This window comes from Mauremys mutica, chromosome 21, assembly GCF_020497125.1.
Source record: "Mauremys mutica isolate MM-2020 ecotype Southern chromosome 21, ASM2049712v1, whole genome shotgun sequence".
NCBI lineage: Eukaryota > Metazoa > Chordata > Testudines > Geoemydidae > Mauremys > Mauremys mutica.
This window is the reverse complement of record NC_059092.1, coordinates 14339857-14359741: the sequence shown is the minus strand read 5'-3', so window position 1 is coordinate 14359741 and position 19885 is coordinate 14339857. Positions and strand designations below refer to the sequence as shown.

At 50.2% G+C, this 19885-nt stretch overlaps 1 protein-coding gene across 2 annotated transcripts in view; it reads left to right on the top strand.

Moving 5' to 3' along the window:
• VWA5B1 (von Willebrand factor A domain containing 5B1) overlaps positions 1-19885 on the top strand; it is a 70534-nt gene that overhangs the window by 17981 nt on the left and 32668 nt on the right. For both annotated transcript variants that reach the window (XM_044996131.1, XM_044996130.1), the window contains 5 exons: positions 194-336; positions 802-933; positions 1426-1550; positions 10910-11086; positions 18869-18979. In XM_044996131.1, coding sequence (XP_044852066.1) covers positions 194-336; positions 802-933; positions 1426-1550; positions 10910-11086; positions 18869-18979 — 688 coding nt within the window. The remainder of the gene's footprint in view (positions 1-193; positions 337-801; positions 934-1425; positions 1551-10909; positions 11087-18868; positions 18980-19885) is intronic.

Below are 19885 nucleotides of genomic sequence, written 5' to 3'. Positions count from 1 at the left end.
ACGTTCGGGCCGGTGGGTTGCTGTCTAGGCCCACAGCCCTGCAGAAACGAGCTGCTGGCTGCATTGGGAGCTGCCGTGGGAGGCAGGGAAGCTGCCAGCTGCTTTACCCCCAGCCGCGGGGCTGTGTTTGCAGCGCAGGGCATGGGGCAGGCCCCGGGCTTGCAGCTTTGACTTGGTGTCCTCTCCTCAGCAGAGATCGACATTCCTGCGGAGCTGGGAGCCCGGATCCGGCTAGCAAGTTCTGTCTGGCCCAGCTGCTGGAGAGCGAGGCCACCAACCCCACTGAGTACGAGTTCAGCTTCCACCTGGAGATCCGGGGGCCCTGTGTCCTCGCAGGTGAGAGCACCAGGGCTGCCCCTTGAAGCCCAGACCGCTCGACAACCCCCTCTGAGCATTGACGACAGCCCCCCCAGACAGAGTCGGTTTCAGCACGATAACCCTGCCGTGGCACCAGCTGTTTGTCTGCCAGCTGCAGCGCTGATGAGTGGGTGAGACCATCTCCCTCCCGGCACTGATTGCTATTTCTTCCTGGGGCTGCACGCCTGCAAATGACGCTTCAGCACCCTGCCCTGTCACATGGTCCATTGGGCACCCGGGTGCAGGCAGGAGACCAGGCACATTAGCACTCGCAGATCCTTACTCAACCCTCTGGTTCCATTACACCGCGCCCCCTCCCCCATCTCCCCATGCCAACTCTCTCTGCTTTCCCCCTCTGAGCCCCAGCTCCCCCTGAATTCCAGCTTCGCTGAACAGCATCTCCACCCACCTCATCCCTGCGTCGCATCCCCCTTTCCTGTGCAGGAGTCGAAAGCCCGACACACGAGATCCGAGCTGACGCCGACCCCTCTGCCCGCTCCGCCAAGAGCATCGTGATCACGCTGGCCAACAAACACACTTTCGACAGACCGGTGGAAATATTAATCCATCCGAGCGGTAGGTGGCCTGTGTTTTCTGTCCGCCGTTCGCCCCCTTTCTGGGGGTCCCTCCCATTCCGTTGTCTGGGCAGCAGGTGCCATTAGTTCGGTCTTTGCACGTTGGAGGTAAATGCTCCTCTTGTGGTAAACGTTGAGCCATCTATGTGAACTAAACCTCTGAACCTACTGGGACGTGCCCATTCCTGTCCCACAGTCCCCAGGTGCCGATGTAACCCACACACCTCCTGGATGTGGTGTCTGTCCCATCTAGTGGCACCGAGACCACTTAGCGAGAGGTATTAATGAGTTTGCTCTACAGCCTTAGCTAAGGGCCATATGGCTTGAGGCTCGTGCACTAAGCTCCAGAGGCCCCAGGTTCGATCCCGCCCGCCGACACGTGGGGTCTGTCGGTGTTACACTGGCTCGAATGCTGCAGCCTCCCAATTCTGCCCCTCGGTGTCTCTTGCAAACAGTCTAAGGCTGTTCTCTGCTTGTCCCTCTGACCTTCCAGAGCCCCATATGCCTCATGTCTTGATGGAAGAAGGTGACATGACCCCTACAGCATATGAGCAACACCTGAAGGGGAGAAATGATTTCATTAAAGGGACCAAGAAGGACCCCAGTGCCGAGAAAAAGGTAAGAAGGAAAAGGAGTTTGCCAGTAGTGGAGGTTTTATCCAGGACTGGAGAGGACCTTGCCATGTGGGGTTAGAAGAGGCAGCAGCAGCATGGGGTTCCTCTGGGAATGGACCACAGGGCTCTGGTTACATGTTCATCCCAACACAGATCACATGGGACCAGTAATCCCTGCAGTCCCGTAACCTGCCTGCGAGGGTGCAGAGTTAGCCCGGGGGGGCTGAGTGCCTGGGTTAGCCTAGCCCGGGTGCGAGCATCCCCACAGCAAAGCCTTGCCCAAGGACTGTGTCCTCACTGTTTCTGCACTCACCATGAGTGTCTGGGGGCAGAGCCCATGGAGCCTTGTGCTGAGATGCTCTAGGATCTCTTCCCAGACAGTTGTGTCAATTGCAGGAAACTTTGCCCTTCATGGGGGGAACTGTGGGAAGGCACCGGAGGACTCTCAGTACTCAAGTAATTTAGCTTGTGTTACTGCAAAGTGTGTGGCTTCCAGCCAGAGTTAAAGCAGAACCCAGGCTCTAGCCCCCTCCCCCTCAGCTCCCCCAAGCCCGATCAGCTAGCCAGGGGTTAAAGCACCTCCTAACCTGGGCAGAAGGTTTTTGTGTGTGGACTGTAGAGAGCCTTGGCCCAGGATAAAACCCAGGTAAGTGCTTGGTTTAACTCTGTTGTGAAGACATGCCCGAACAGGGGCTTAAGGCTGATGAAGGCAGAAACATTCTGTAGCACTCCTGATTAACTGAGCATGGGGTGAAACTCCGTCATAGAATTAGTGTTTATAACCATTAGTATAGTATTATAGTATATTATAAATATTGAGTGTTATATTATTATAGTATTAATTCCATTACTTATAATCATAACAATTTACTTATAATGACAAACACCTTAGATTGCTAAATAAATAGTCACTGTGTCTGCATAGGTGGTCGGCTCCAGTGCGGAATGAGTAACAGCATGCACAAATGGCTACCTGTGGTCATGTCCCTTTAATGCAATTCTTTGATTTGCGCACACAGTCATGGCACATTGACATGCAATGTAGCTGTGCAGGGGGTGTCAATTGGAATTGGGGGTACTGAGTGCTTCTGAAAATCAGGTGCCTCAAGTCGAAGACCTAACTCGGAGGCATCCAAAATCAGTGGCCACTTTTAAAAATTGCTGTCCAAGGTCACACAGGGCGACACTATCAGTACTGGCGATGTAACCTATCCTAGCGCCCGGTCCCACGTGTCCTGGGCCTCTTCAGGCTGTCACGCCGACAGTTTTCTGGGTGGTTGTTGTGACTGTTCATTACATGTAAGACGTGTTGACAATTTTCTTGTAGTTCTTTTCTTTCCTGTGCAATTAGATGCAATGATTAGAGCCTCGTCTGTAGTACGCTGCAGGCTTCTCCTGTAATTCTGTTCTGAGTGCGGCAGGTGGAAGGATACGAACCTCCCACGCTGCTGCTCAGACGCCTGCCTGATTATTCTGTCTTGAGCCTGTCAAATTATCCAGTGGGTGTCTGACTCCAGAACCATTTTCCAATATGAATCCCACCTGCATGCCTGGGGGGACTGGAGGTGTGATCACACTGGGAACAGAGCAGCTAAGTATGGCTGGTGCCATAGCAAAGATACGGTTACGCAGGGCTTTCCGTCCCCTATAGACATGATTTAGTCTCTAACGGAGGAGCCATTGAGTTGAGTGTCCTGGTAGATTACAGGCTAGAATTGCCGCTCCTGAGAGCATGACACTGAGCACCTCTTTGCTTAAATGAATGAACATGGATACTTCAGCATTAATTTCCCTTCTTCATTTTGTTATGCAAATAGTTTGAATTGGATTATGAGACAACTGCTCTGGAATCAACTGGCAGCTGATGAGATCTGATGAGTTTATTGTAATTGGATAAGGATGAAGGGAGTGGGGGGAAGATATGGGACGGATGAAACATCTTCCCCCGAGTAGCTCTGACTGAGGGTGTGTCTACACTGCAACGTAAACCTGGCTCCGACTCAGGCTCAAGTCCTAATCCCCCTTCTGTCTACACACAAATCTCTCGGACTTGGGCTCAGACCCAAAGTCCTATGACCCCCTCAAGGGTGGAAGCCCATCAAGGTGGGATCCAGGTTTCAAGCCCTATTGTTTTGCAGTGTAGATACGGTCCCTCTTCCAGGCTCGGGTCCCTGGAGTCCACCAAAAGTATCCCACAATTCAGTGGGCCGACTTCCTTTGTCTTCTCTCTTCCACGAATTGCCGGTCAACTCCAGGGAAATGGAAGCATCCCAGCCTTGCTCTAGTACAGCAGCTCGGCATTTAACCCTTCCATTTTATTCTGACCTCTGAGCTGTAACCACACCCTAGGAGAACCTTCGGCATTTGCAATGGATCCTGACCAGAAGTCCTTCACAGAGTGCACTGCCCCGTGGGCGCAGGAACACCACCAGATTTCGGTTAGTCTCTGGAGTGAGGCCAGCAAAACAACTGATTTTAGTCAAAGTACGGGGAATGACCATTCACACCCCCAAAGAGCGAAGAAGCTGGCGAGGCTGGAAATTTACCGGACCGGTGACCAGTGCAGGGAATGGAGTAAGTGGCTCAAGACGAAGTACCTGAAAACCAGGAATCACAACTGCACCTCTGGCAGCTCGCTGACACTGTGCCCATTTTGTGATGAGTTTGATCAAGTGCTGGGGACGGCGTTGAGCACCAAAGCCACTGGTGGGGCCTGATCACCTGGTCAGGACGGTGCCCTGCGAGCCTCAGAAGCCAGCACAGAAAATCGATGGGAGCCAGCAGGAGGTGCCGAATGAGGCAAATGAAGTGACGCTGCTGATTAAACGGATCCCAGAGGAGGCTTTGCCACAGGAGCAGCCGCAGCACATCCTGGGCCAGCCTCAGTGGAGCTTTTTCATGCCCCCCCAGCGGAACAGCCCGCCACGGAACTGGCCGCACAAACGGGAGAGAGCGAGAAACTGCCCGTGAGCCTGGTAAGTTTCTGGCTCCATTTTTGTGTTTACACAAGAGGTCTGTGTGTTTGCATGCAGGCCTAACAGGCTGCATTGGAAGTTGTGGAGAGGCACTAAGACATTCGGATACAAACGCAGCATCCTGTTGATTCCCTCGTCATGAATTCTGACCCAGTCCTGAGTGCTGACAGCTGCAAACTTTTCCCAGAGCAGGAACTCCAGAGAAGCAGTCCCATTTCAGGGTCGTCTTGGCAGCTCACCAGCCCACTCCACTCGTAGCTGTGCAGTTCAGTCACCATACGTGGGAATACGTCAGTGGCATCCATGCTCAGTGTCCCACCAGCAGCTTCGACGAACACCTCGCTTTGCCAGTCGGGCACCACAAGGACTGGTCCGTCCTCCAAAATGTGCAATGTCTGAAATGATAGAGAAGCGCTGTCACCAACCTCCCCCTAAATTCCATTTTTTGTTTTACATTGCGGTTTCGAATTTCCCATTCTCTCAGCACTGCTTTCACTGCAATGAATCCGGCTGGGTGCCGGAAGCTTTCGTGGTCTGAGCAGCCCTCTGCCAAGGTAGTGACATTCAGTCTCAGAAAGTAACATTTTCTGTTCTGGAAATTCCAAACTGATTTTTTTCCCCTCGGCTCCTGCACTGAGCTATTCAGGGCAATAACGGTGCGTGATATCAGGTGGCAATATCTCCGCAGCTCGCCCACATGCAGAAGCCTGGCTCACTGGACCTTCACGGCGTGTCCCAAGCGGAAGCTGTTCCGGGATTAATTTATGGTTGGAGTTCTGGACAAGGCCAACAAGCAGGTCGAGTACCAAAGGCGAAGGGACTTGGGCGAGAGGAAAAACATGCCGGGAGAGGCAAGCAGAAAGGCTCGGGCTGGCTTCGCAGCTTGAGGACAGGGGGATGACACAAGAGCTTCGCAGTTCCTGGAACAGGAATGGCGGTTAAAGGAGGAAGAGAGAGGGCTACAGAGAGAATTCTTTGAGCAGCTGCTGTCTCTCAGGGCTTCCAGGTGGCCAGCTGCTGCCCCTCCGTGGTACCCTGCCCTGCACTCCGGGAGCAGCTTGGACACCTCCATGGCTGGATGGTCCATGCAGTAGGGCCCTATGAGTGGCTGAGCAGGGCAAATGTGCCCCATGCAGTCCTCCCTGGTGAACCCCTCCCCTATGGATGCTTTCACCCGCCCCCCCTCCATGGCAAACAGGGAAAGGAGAACAGGGGTCTCAGGGGAGATGCAGTAGCAGGTGGGGTTGTCTCGTACCTAGTTTCATTGTTTGCATGTGTTTATGCTCTTTATTCTTGGTAACTTTTAAAGGTTTGGGTGTTGCTGGTGTTTTGGGGTGTTAAGGGCAACTGGCCTGCCCTGCAACAGTTTCCTATGGTACTTGTCCAATAAATGTGTCAAAATAAAAGTTTTGATTTCATAAAGAAACCTTATTGCCATCACTGCAACACAGCATGTAATGTGTATTTCACCTAATAAAGGCAAACACGTGATAAGGGACAACTGGGAAGTGGCATGCAAAACCCATGTCTCAGTCCTTACGTCGGTTATTTACATCAATCCAGACTGTCCCCCACCCATCCCCTTTCATAGTGGTCACGTCATTCACGAATATAATGCATGACAATCAACCTCCCTGTGACAGGCGACACTCACCTCCTGAGTGCCTCCTAGTGGCTGGGAGCAGTACTGCAATCCTTTCCCCCACTCCTGGCACCCTTTGTAGGTGGCTGAACTCGCTAGGCGGGTCTTCGGTGACTCAGTCCTCTTCCAGGGTATCAATGAGTCAACAAACTGCCTCCCCTCAGCAGGGTCTCCAGCCCCATCTCTGGGTCCTTTAAATCCAGCCCTTCATTCTGGCTTCCAAAGGCTTGTCCCGCCCCCTACTCCGGGTCCCAACCCTGGGACCCTATAAACAGCAGCCACGTATGGGTCCCTTCAGATAGTTGCTGCTGCACTCCCTGGGCCTCTTCCCACCTGCTCCCTTGACCTCCACCTGCTACCTTCGGGTTAGAGTTCTTAGGCCTCTCTCTCCCAGGTCCAATAATAGCCAGTTCAGTGCCTGTGGCCAGAGGGGAACCCCATTCCTCCCTTCCTCCCTCTGGTCCCAGCCAAGAACCGACCCACAAAGGCCCTGCAGCTCCTTTTAGCTGAGCCGGCTGGGCTCTGATTGGCTGCTTCCATGCAGCCTTTCTAGGCAGACTGGAGGGCCCACCTCCACTGCTCCTTCCTGGGATGGGGTGTAGTAGGAGCATTGGGCCGCCAGCAGGGAGCCAGGAAGGCCTGGCACACTTTTTCTCACCCCGCAGCCTACACAAGCCATCAACACCCCCTTACCCCCGGCCACAAGCACATTCAGACAGGTACTGGTCTCCCTCTTCCATTGGCCCATGCAAGTCCATAAGGTGGGAGCACAAAGCATCCCTGACTTCTGTTGCCCGGGTGCATCCAGCTGCAGCTGTGGCAGGTGCACTTTCTGGCTGAGTGTAATGGGCCAGCAGCCCCTCGCTGCCATAGCCCCATTCGGGGGGAAACGGCTCACCTCTGGCTTCACAAAGACTGTGACGAGCACAACAAGCCACAGGGAGGCGGACAGCACTGATGTCATTGGGATCCAAAGGGTTCCGTAGACATCTCCAAGGGGATTTCAGCCTGCCAAACTCATTCAACCACCATTCTCCATCTGCTGAGAGTGGAATTAAACCTTCTTTTGCCAGGGCCTCCGAGATCAGGGGCTGGTTTCAAAAGCCAATACAAAAGGCCAGAATAGCAGTGGGGACAGTGAGGCCGTTTATGACAGGGTCACGCGGCGGGAATAATGGCTCCGTGTGTCCATGAATGTAGACTCCCAATTGGCAAAAAAAAAACCAAACCCCTGGTATCATGAACTCTTCCAGTGCAGCCAACCCGTACGTTCCTAAATCGCCCTTTGTCGTTCACGAGGGCCTGCACTACAGTGTAGTAGCACCCTTTGCAGGTTTTGGACTTGTGCTCCTGGAGGAGGGCAAAGTATGGGCACACGGGTCCCATCAATGGCCCTGGCGCAGTCTGGAAACAAGTGAGCAATTACTTCAGGCGTATCGTTTATGCCCGCCATCTTGGGGTCAACCACACCCCTCACTCCCTCAGAAACCTCTGCCACCATTTTACCCACCGTTGACTTTTCAATCTCAAACTGGTTGGCAATGGACCTGTAGCAGTGTGGGATAGCCAGCGTCCAGACGGTGATAGCAACCCACTTCTGGACCGGCCAGGCCACCCTCATGTGAGTGTCTTTGAGCTGGAGGGTTGGATCTGTTCACAGAGCTGCAGAAATACAGCTTTCTTCATGCAACATTTCTGGACCCACAGCTGGTCATCGCAGGTCTGCAGGATGATGTGATCCCACCAGCCTGTGCTTATGGCCCTGCTCCAGAAGCGCCGGTCGACACAGGGGGCATGAACGGCTGTACCAAGTGAGCAGCATCAGCCAGCTCAAGTCTGCCATGTCTGCATCCTCCCCCTCCTGCTCCAGCATTAGATCTGTCCAGTGCCTTCCAGGGGTCAGAAAACGCTGCCGAAATGCCCACCAGCGTCTCATGGAAGCTCTGCCTACATCCTGAAATGGGCTTCAAGCTGAAGCAAGAGAAGTGCTTGAAATGGCACCTCCTTAATGTCGCTGGCTCTGGCTGCTGGAAGGACGCAGCCCAAAAGGCTGGCTCGGCAGGATGTGTTGGCGGGTTGCTCAAACTTCCCGTAACAGGCAGCAAGCTTTCCCACACTGCGCCACCCACCATGGGTGAGAGTGGCCACATTTCGGGAGGGTGCTAGGAAGTCTGGGATACAATTGGTTGGACTCGGGTCTGCCTACTGCAGTGTAGACCCCCAGAGCCCCGAGTTCGGGCCCAGGTTAAAATATTCTTTACCTAGGGCTGGCAATCAGTATAGATGCTCAAGCCCTGTCTCGAGTGCCATTAACCCTGGCCTTGCATTGCGGTGTAGATCTGCCCTTGGTGTCCTGTTTACCAAGGCTTCCCTTGCAAAACTCCCTCTGAAGTCATTGGGAGGCCCGTGCTTATAGGGCTGCCAGGATTGGGCCCTGCTCGGCTGAGGCTCCTTTAACCTTGTGAGGTTCTGAGTGCCTCCCAGCATTCTCACCTGCAGAACAGCCTAGTGCAGCAGGCACTGGCTTTAGACTCAGGGGACCCTGGTTCAGCCCCCAGCTCCACCCTGGGCTTTGATGTGACCATGGGCAAGTCACTTACCATGCGTGATTTCCCCATCTGCAGAATGGGGGTGGTGCTTGCCTGTGGCACAGGGGTGCTGTGAAGAAAAGTGTGACAGAGTCTGCTTTTGCGGTGGCCCAGCGGGGCACTACTCACCCTGTCCTGGCGTCTGGGATGGTTGGTTGTGGGTACAGTGCAGTGGTGCTTTAGCTCTCTGGGTATTATCTTTCAGGGTATTAAAGTCCAAAGACAAAGGAATCTGTCATGGATGGCACAGACACAACAAATCCTGCATCTTGGCAGGGGGTTAGACTAGATGACCCTTACGGTCCCGTTTAAGCCGATGCTTCTATGCATACGATGAACTCAAAAACATCTTCAGCAGGACCCACCCTTCTGCTCAGGGCTTGTCTTCATGCGGCCTGTCCTTCTGTTCAATTTTCCTAGGACGGGTCATCCCATGCACAGGGGACTCATCCAGGCAGCAAGCTGTCTCCATCTCTCGGCTGACACCAGGCGTCCCTTGTGAGGTGCTCAAATCCAGAGGTGTTATTCCAGTCTGTATATGGCTGAATAGCAATTACTATGCTGGAAGACACCAATGGCCCCTTTAATCTGCTTTCTGACAGAGGCCAATGCTGCATGCTTCTGAGGAAGGTGTGAAACAATGTGACATTAGAATGGGGGCTGGGAGCAAAATGACTTCCCAACCCTGCCAGAGCAATTTAGATGCTGAAGCATGAGAGTCGCTAGCCCTTGTCATTTATAGCCAGGCTAATGTAACTACAGGGTTCTGTACTTTTTCCTGTAAATGTGATATGCATTTCCACAGGCGGCAGGGGGAGAGAAAGTCTGCCTGTGTCGCTGACAAATGAAGCCTCTGTGTGCAGATCCACCCAAAGTGGGGCTGAGCTGGGGAGAGATCAGCAGTATGTGCAGACCAGTACAGAAAAAGAAGGGTTAGTAATGATGTTATAGAGGGCCCTGGGGCTGGAAGCCTCACTGGCTGGATAAAATAAGACCAATCATTCAGGCAGAAGGTTTGTGAACTTCCCATGAAATCAGAGAGAATCGGCAGCCTTGGTTTTTTCTCTCTTTCTTTCTTTTTTTTTTCTTCCAGAAAAACTGTTTGCTTAAGAGTGTGTTTCAATACCGCAGAGCTGGGACAAAGGGCCAGACTCACAGCTGGTATAAACCAGTGTTGCTCCATAAGTCAGTGGAGCTCCACTGATTCACGTCAGCTGAGGCGCTGTCGGCTTTTTGTTCTGTTGTTGTACAGCACCTAACACAATGGGGTACAAGCCCATGACTGGGGTTCCTGGGCATTATGGTAATATAAATAAATAATCATAATACACAGAACAAAGAGGAGTCTAAAAGCATCGTGGGGCCTCTTTTTTTTTTAAAAAGTTCAATGTTATTGATTTTTTAAAATGAAGATTGATACATATAGTAAAATGAAAAAAAAGCAAAAAGCCAATAGGTCTGAGGTATGATGTGTAGTAAAGAAACTACGTAGCATGCAGTTTTCTATTGCAATTATACCTGGAGTGGTAGGGCAGGTATTTTAATGTATGTGATAAAATATGATTAAAAAAAAACAGGTAGAAAAAAACAGAATCAGCAGAAAATAACAGAGCCAGCCATTGTGCCCCGTTTAGATGTGGTACAATGCTTGAGGTTGTCGTGTGTTCTGTTCCTAGCTCTGCCATTTAATCACTGTATGACCTTGAGCAAGTCACTTAAGGGCTCTGTGCCTCAGTTTCCCCAGATGTAAAATGCACATGCTAATAACACTTACCGACTTCATCCAGAGAGGCTTACTCAATAAAGTGTTCGGAGCTCCTCTGCCATAAGATGTAGATTGGTTGTGTTCCCAGTGTGCATTCATGCAGGCAGTCAATCCAGAGGTAGTCTCTGATTGGGGGTCTCATGCAGCATTTGCCTTCCAGAGTGCATCTTCCCTGACAGAAATCAGACATGTCATTGAGCACTGGAGCTGCTCCATGGGGGGCAGGAATGTGGGGAGCAGAGACGGAGCTCAGGTGCTTTTAACACTGTGCCATCTAACATGGCTTTGATTCATGCCTAGAGCTGGGGGGAAGGGAGAATACATGGAGGGGTTTTACCGATAAGCAGCAACACCGGTGCCCTTCCTCTCGAGTTCATTTCTTGCTTGTTGCAGACGGAAATCATCAGGAAACGTCTCAACAAGGACATCCCTCACCACCCCGTGATCATGCTGAACTTCTGCCCTGACCTGAGAAGCAGCCAGCCAGACCTCAGGAAAACCCAGGGGGAGTTTATATTTCTGATCGACCGCAGCGGGAGCATGAGCGGCACAAACATCAGCCGCGTCAAGGTACCACAGGGGTAAAACGCGACTCCTAAGGGTCTGCAGTTGAGGGGAATTGGCTGAGCATTAAACTCTGGTTAAATATTAGCTAGCAAAAGGGTTTCTTTAAGTGCTGATGAATCATCTCTGCCCATCTCTTTTGGCTCTCTGGGTGTCCCTTCTGTGGCTGGAACAAATCCAAAGCAGTTTTGTTTTCAGCACCTCACTGGTTTGCATATAATGTGTTCTTCAGCCATTCTATCTCTGTCTGTCAAACTTCACAGAGGGTTGGGACAGGTCAGTACTTCGATGGAAGACCCCCAAAGAAACTCAAACCACTGCAGGAAGTGGTTGGTGCTAGTCACTCTGTAGGTGGCATTCTGCCACTGACCTGCTCTGTGACCCTGGGCAAGTCATTTCACCAGTCGGTGCCTCTGTTTTCCTACCTGTAAAAGCAAAATAATAACATGTACCTATCTCGGTGGAATGTGTGAAGAACTTTGAGCTCTTTGTCTAGAAGGTGCCATTAGAGATAATAATCAATAATGTACCTGTTTAAATTCCCTTTGCAGCTGTAACTGGTAAATGAGTTATTTGTGGCCTGTGCTAAACTGCCTTGTAGTTTTGCCGTGCAGTGTTGAAGAGCTGCTGCATTGCACCATGACTATATCAGCGGAGGGTGACATTGAGCTGTCGAGGTAGCTAGGTACAAGTGCATATGCCAGAGGATGTGCCGCATGCGCTGTAATCCAGAGGTACATATGAATAGGGCCCTACCAAATTCATGGTCCATTTTGGTCCATTTCACAGTCATAGGATTTTAAAAATCATAAATTTCATGATTTCAGCTATTTAAATCTGAAATGTCAGTGTTGTAACTGTAGGAATCCTGACCCAAAATGGAGTTGGGGGGGTTGCAGGGTTATTGTAGGGGGGGTTGCGGTACTGCTACCCGTACTTCTGCGCTGCTGTTGGCGGCGGTGGCGCTGCCTTCAGAGCTGGGCAGCTGGAGAGCGGTGGCTGCTGGCTGGGAGCCCAGATCTGAAGGCAGCACCGCTGCCAGCAGCAGCACAGAAGTAAGGATGGCACGGTATGATATTGCCACCCTTATTTCTGCACTGCTGCTGGCAGGACACTGCCTTTCAGAGCTGGGGCCCCTGCCAACAGCTGCTGCTCTCCGGCCGCCCAGCTCTGAAGGCAGTGGAGAAGTAAGGATGGCAATACTGCAACCCCCCCTAAAATAACCTTTGTGACTCCCTTTTGGGTCAGGACTCTCAGTTTGTGAAACCCTGGTCTCCCCCATGAAATCTGTATAGTATAAGGTAAAAGCACACAAAAGAGCAGATTTCACGGTCCGCGACGTGTTTTTCATGGCCGGGAATTTGGTAGGGCCCTACCTATGAGCTATAACACTATATAAACATGTCGTATTATTTTGAGGACATTATGGTAACTGGCTTTGGCCAAGGCCCATAGAAGTCAATGGGAGCCTTTCCATTGTTTTCAGTGCATTTTGGATCAGTCCTGCAAACCTTACTCACATGAGGAGACTCCGTGAGTTCAGTGGGGCTATTTATATGAATACAGTTCACAGGATTGGGCCCTATGTGAACCAAGATGACTATTTAGTTCTTGGAGGTCCCATTAAGTGCTTTGCGGAATGGCCCCCTCAGGAGTGAAATAATAGAAGATGGGCAGTAAGACAGGGGGCTTGGGTATGGCTGGCAAATATTCTTCCTTTGGGATGGATTCAGTGCCAGCTTCCCCCAGCGACTTCAGGGACATCTACCCTGTGGGAATGGCAGGTTGGGTAGACAAACGCGTGCTAGATGTACTCTAGTGAGCTGCTAACAACGGAAGTGAGGATGCCACACTGCAGGCTTCAGCACCAGCTGTACAAGCAAGTACAGACCGGCCATTCACCCGCCCTGGCTGCAATGCAGACATCCCCTGAAAAGGGTGTAGATCAGGCCGGAGCCTGGCTGTGCACCACTGTCTGGTATAACTGTACAGGCCAGGACTGAGCCAGACTTCCCTCCTAGAAACTCCTACAGCCATCGACGGGGAAATCGCTCTGGTCACTATTTAATGATTCTTGTCTCTGCCTATTGCAGTCAGAGGCCAGGTCTGTGTTTGCCAGCTGGCCCTGGTAGGTCTCAGTGAGCAGCTGCAGTTTTGGGAGGGGCAGCCCTGGAAAGATTTCTTTCCGGACTCTCTGGGGTCAGTTCACCCCTGCGTGTTACATTTTCCTGAGCCAGCAGGGGCTGCTACATCCCCTAGCCCGGCGGAGGGCAGGTGGGGTTTGCAAAGCCACCCTTCCCCTGGAATTTCTGCCAGGAAAGGGCAGCTCCAAGTTGCAGGTGGATGCCCTGCTGGCAGAGAATACCTGGGAGAGCCACTGAATTAGCTCAGTGCCAGGGGTGCTGCCACACCCTCTCTTCCCACCGTCCCACCCGTGTCTGGGGTGAGCCAGGTGGATGGAGAACCCCCGACCAGTGCAGGAGCTCAGTCCTGGGCCCTGGAGCATCCCCTTTCCGGGCATAGTCACCTGAGGCCCGCCAGCGGGAGCCCTGTTCAAAGTCTTACCATTGCCAGGCTGGCTCTTGTTTCCATGGGAACAGGATTAGGAAGGCCCCCGCCCGCAGAGAACGAGAGCTCTGCCTGCTGTGCGCTGGCTGTTGGCAGAGTTCTGGAAGGGTTCGTTTGTACAGGGAACCCTTGTGCAGAGAGCCGGAGCCTGCCTGGGGGCCGCGAAAGCCTCGTACCCTCAATCTTATGTACGCACATGTGTGTCCGTGTGCGGGCGTGGGTGCATACGTGCGTGTTTGTGCGTGCACACGTGAATTTAAAAGAAGTAGATTTAAGTGTCACCCCGTTCAAAATTCCCTTTGTCATTCTTTGAAAAGCAAGCAGTCCCGTTCTGCCAGGCACTAGCACTTCTCTCACCCAGGGCCGGCTCCAGGCACCAGCTCAGCAAGGGGAAGGGGCGACACGTCGGGCTCTTCGGCGGCGGGCCCCTTAGTCCCTCTCGGAGAGAAGGACCTGCCGCCAAATTGCCGCTGAAGAAGAAAGCGGCGCGGTGGAGCTGCCGCCGATCGCGATCGTGGCTTTTTTTTTTTCCCCGCCGCTTGGGGCGGCAAAAACCCTGGAGCCGGCCCTGCTCTCACCTTTGCAAGTGTGAGACCCACGGGCCACTTAGGAAACAGAGCTGACTGTTCCCTGCCATGGTATCGCCAAAGGACTACACTGAGATGTCAGAGCAGCTGGAGATGAAAGATTACTTCACTGATGTGCAAGGAAACACTGCTCCTCCCGCCCCCCATTTTACAACCTGATAGTCATTAGGAGCTTCTGTTCTACTCTGTGTGCATTCCTTCCCACTCAGAGGAGCGCTATCTAGTGGTCAGAAAATCTCGATTCTAGTCCCAGCTCAGCTACTGATTCACTATGTGGACTAGGGCAAGTCACTTATCTCCCCGGGCCTCAGTTTATCCACCTGCCAAGGGGGATAATATCTTCTTCCCAGGGGTGTTTTAGGCAAGGTTAGTTGTTATAATTTACTTTATATTTTTGAGAGCAGCACCTAGAATCTCCAACTGAATTCAGGGCCCCGTTGTGCCAGGCGCTGTACATACACAACTTCCTTACAATCGAAATAGACAGGACAGACAAAGGGTGCGAGAAAGGAAGGGCTATTACCCCCATTTTACAGTTGGGGAACTGAAACACAGAGAGATTCAGTGACTCACCTGACACACCCATATCTCCTGAGGCCTAGTCCTGGTCCTTAGCCATGAGAACCACTGCCCTATATAACTGTGAAAGATCATTGTTATTTAGTAACTAAACTAATCTGTGCCCATCTTTGTGTAGCAGGGTGCAATCTAGGGAGGAGACGTACTATACCAGGGATTGGTGTTGTGTAATGTTATTTAACATTAATGAACTATGGGTTCATTAATTCTTACAAGCTAAGCAGGTCAAGCCTGGTCATTATTTGCATGGGAGACCTCAAAAATAATTTCAGGCTGATGCAGGAAGCTGTGTAAATTACACTCTTGTACAAACCCAGTGACTGTCACTTTCCACCTATTTTCTGACATACAGTCCACCCTGTGTAACCCTACCCTAGCAGTTACATCAGTGCTGAATGTAACCCATTATTCTTGATGGCTGGGATTTTTAAAGGAAGCCAAGGGAATTAGGCACCCTGGATTTACGTACCTAACTCCCTTAAACTCCTTTGAAAATCCTTGCCTACAATAGCTGCTTTCTAGGGGTGAAATTCACCGGGGTAGCACAGAGGGAACTGTCCCTGGTACTGAAATGGAACTGCTGGTATGAAATGCCCTTGAAGATTTCCAGTCATGTGGCCATCCTGAATGGAAGAAGGATGCTTGCCAGCCCACCCTTTCCCTTCTACTTCTAAAGAAAAGGAGAGTCCACCTTTCAAGGCAACATATCTTGAGAAAAAAAAAAGCCCCACTCTCCTGTTTTCTCCTGGCTTCTGTCATTTGTAAATGAATGCAGTTGCTGCTTTTAATGCATTTTGGATGGATTGAACTTGATTGAATAACATTTGCATAGTCATCAGCTTGGACTATAAATTGCATGGGATGAACTTGGATGTGTTAGAAGGAGGAAATGGAGCTGCACGGTATGAAAACGGTGCCATGTGACAACAGAGCTATCCGTAGATTAAAATGAATCTAAAATGAATGGATAGGGAGTAATTTGGTGCTTGTGCTGTGTGTGTGTGTGTAATTGGAGGTGGAGGGGGAGGGAATTCAGTTTGGGAATGAAGAGAAGCCCAGACTAAAATGTTAAGGGGGAAAGCTCAACGCTTTTAATTTCCTGCCGCTGATTTCATTCTGATGATCCTGCTCTAATGCAGCTCACCATTTCAAAACCACTATATACAGGGCGGTAAGTGTGACTGTGTCAAGCATATATATATTGGCAAACATGGAATAAGAAGCAGATATTGACTTCTCTTGAGGTGAACATCTAGGTTTATGGATCTGTGATCAATAGTTACCTCAAGGAGCGATACATCTTCCTGCTCGCTGAAAGGTGAAGTCCGTATTTGTAACATACCCTTGAATTGGTTCATTAGAAATATCTGGAAATCTGTTTTTGAAAACTACTTCTAAAGATATCAACTTCAAGATCCTGGGGGAAAAAATCACCTCTGCTGAACCTTTCAGGAAGCAGCAATTTGAATATGTTCTCTCACTAACTCAGAGGTGAATAACAGTTTTCCCTAACTCCTCTGCAGCCAGTCAAAATGCATCCATGTTCATAGGTTAACATTGCTCCAGATCTCTGTATTGTTTACCTCTCAGAGAGTCTCCAATGCAAACTTACTCACTTGTCACATGACTGTTTTCAGCCAGTCATGAGGTGTGTGTGTGTGTGTGTGTGTGTGTGTGTGAGAGAAACAGTACAGGGCTCAGACATAACCCCCACACTGAAGTCACTGGGAGTTCCAGACCTGGATGCCTTGCAGATGTGATGCACTATTTGTAGGAATGAATTTGGGGTGGCCATGAAGCTAGAGAGGTGCTATCAACTTGTGGTCAATAAAGTTCCCATGAGACTTTAAGGATCTGATCCAAAGCTCCATGGCATTTTTCCATGAACTTTACTAGGCTTTGAAAAAACCATAAGAGCTGAACTCTGGTGCTGTGGCCAAGTTACAAACGGGCAGTTACCATCTGATAATCTAAAATTCCCCTTCAGTTGGAAGTGGTATATTTTTAACTTGCTGGCCTTTTGGGTCATCTAATCCATGCCTCCGTCAATGAAAAGTGAGGAGACTCTCCCACTTCCGTTGACCTTAGGAGCTATTCTCTCAGGCCCTGGCTCTTGGGTTTCTGCTGCCCACAGCAAACTGACAACTGTATGATCTCATCCTCATGTAAACACACAACACTAAACCACTCTGGAACACCACAAATCACTGACCTGCACTTGGCCTTTAACCATCCTCTTCTTCACAAGCAAACTCCATATCCACTGTCTCCTGTTTGTTGTCAAAACGAGCAGCACCCTTTATCCTGGAGCATTCCATTCCCACCATGCATGATATGAGATCAGTTACATTTCTTTTCTCTAATAAAAAGAACCAGATCAGAAGGGAAAGTTAAAGAGAATTTTTCAGGCAAAAAATCATTCATTGGAAAATGAAGCATCCTTACCTGTGTTGATATTCACACCTTGCATCATTCACACTGAGAGAGCAGTTTTTTAAAAAATTAAAAAAACAAATTACTTTTTTCAGTATTTATGCTGTTTTGTTTATTTTGTGCACTTTGCACAAGAAAAAAACCACGCCAGATAGTTTCTCACACAATACACACGAGAAGATTTCTATCCAAAAATGGTTTACATTGATTTTTTTTAAGTTCATGAAAACAATTCTATTAAAGTTCTGTGAAGCCTCTTATTAAAACCCACCCCAAAATCTTACATTTTTGGGTGCATACTACCCACCTCTGTCCCGAGGAGCTTTTTGGGGGAAGACTAGCAATCAGATGCATGCAGTGTTTTCTTAATGTGTGAATCATGTAAAAGTAAACTAGGCAATTGTGGTCTAGATGAAATTACTATAAAGTGGGTGTGCACCAGGGTGAAAGACCCTACTCAAAGAGTAATTATCAATGGTTCGCTGTCCAACTGGGACGCTGTATCTAGTGAGGTCCCGCAGGGGTCAGTCCTGGGTCTGGTACTATTCAATATTTTCCTTAAGACTTGGATAATGGAATGGAGAGTGTGCATATAAAATTTGAGTATGACACCAATTTGGGAGGGGAGGCTAGCACTTTGAAGAATAGGATTCGATTAAAATTTAAAATAACTGTGACCGATTAGAGAAATGAGCTGAAATCAACACAATGAAATTTAACAAAGGAAAGTGCAAAGTACTTCACTTGGGAAGGAAAACTCAAAGACATGACTACAGAATGGGTGGTCGTACTGCTGAAAAGGATCTGGGGGTGATAGTGGATCACAAATCAGTGTGATGCAGTTGTGAACAAGGCTGATATCATTCTGGGGTGTATTAACAGGAATGTTGTATGTAAGACACATGAACTAATTGTCCCACTCTACTCATCACTAGTGAGGACTCAGCTGGAGTTGTGTGTCCAATTCTGGGTGCCACACTTTAGGAAAGATATGGACAAATTAGAAGAATCCAGAGGAGAACAACAAAAATGATAAGCAGGTTAAAGATCCTGACCGATGAGGAAAGGTTAAAAAAATCCAAGCTTGAGAAAAGAAGACTGAGGTGGGACCTGTTAACACTCTTCAGATATGTTAAGGGCTGTTACAAAGAGGACGATGATCAATTGTTCCCCATGTCCACTGAAGATAGGACAAGAAATTATGCACTTAATCTGCAGCAAGGATTAGGATTAGGAAAAACTTGCTAACTCTAAGGGTAGCTAAGCTCTGGAACAGGCTTCCAAGGGAGGGTGTGGAATCCCCATCACTGGAGGTTTTAAGAACAAGCTGGACAAACAGCTGTCAGGGAGGGTCTAGATTTACTTGGCCCTGCCTCAGTGCCGGGGGCTGGACTTGGTGACCTTTTGAGGTCCCTTCCAGCCCTGCATTTCTATGATTCTGTGAACCAAGCCGTGTTATTCTCTTGTGTTATTGAACGGCATGCAGCCAAATGCAGGGGAGTGGTGACGTTAACGTGGAGAAGGAAAGCCAGGAGGGTGGTGCTGCCGGTAAAGCTCAGGCTGCCAATCAGATATCAGGCTTCCTGACATGTGTTCACTTTTACTTCCTTCACCCTCACAGGACGCCCTGCTGGTCATACTGAAGAGCCTGGCACCGGCCTGCCTCTTCAACGTCATCGGATTTGGGTCGACCTTTAAGACCCTCTTTCCTTCCAGCCAAACTTACTGTGAGGTGGGTGAAGACATTTCCGAACTCGTTGGTGCTCACAGAAGAGGGCAGGGGCCTTGCAGCTCAGATGCTGCCTTTGCAGGAGGGTATCAGGGAACGTGCTGCAGCTGATGCCGACCGTGCCCTGCCCTGGGATCGTCTGTTCCAGGGAGCTGGTTGTGTAGCTCAGTCACTGCCCTGCCCCTCTGTGGGAAGCAGTTACACACACCACTAGCCACAATCCTCTGGGCTTGGTCTGGAGTCCAAGTTCCTTCACTTGGGCTGCTATGCTCACCTTGGCAGGTATTAACAGGGGGGTGCTAATATCCCAGATCCTTCCACACTGGGTACATGAATCCCAGCAACTTATTCTGAGAGAAATGAGACACCAGAACCCCTCTCTTTGTGGCCAAGGTAGTGACCTAGGTTTGGAGGTTCTGACTTTCCATCACATGGCTTTTAGGAACTCACCTTTCCTGGACTCTCTCTGCACTGGCCATGCTGGGCTGTTCCTGAATGAGCTAATGAGCAATAGCATGTGGGAGGGCCAGAATGATCAGAAACCTCCTGAAACAGAAAAGAGCTGATCCTGCAGCCTTCATCAACCCAGCCCCCTTCTCCAGCAGGTGCCAGTCCTTTATGCCTCTGAGCCGTCACCATGCTCACTAGAAGAGAACCACACATCCTCTTGCAGCCCAGTATACTGCAGGGTGGGGGTTTGCACACCATATAGCATCAGACATTGACAAATGGGATCTAGCCTTTCCATAAAAAGGCTACGGTACGTGCCAGTCATTCATGCCTATAATGTTACAGGCATGAGGCCATTACCTCCTGATGTCTGGGTCGATGGCACAGATCACCCTCAGCTAAGACAAATCCCGAGCTATGGGCTGAACAGCACTAAGAGTTCCTTAGGGTGTGGATTAA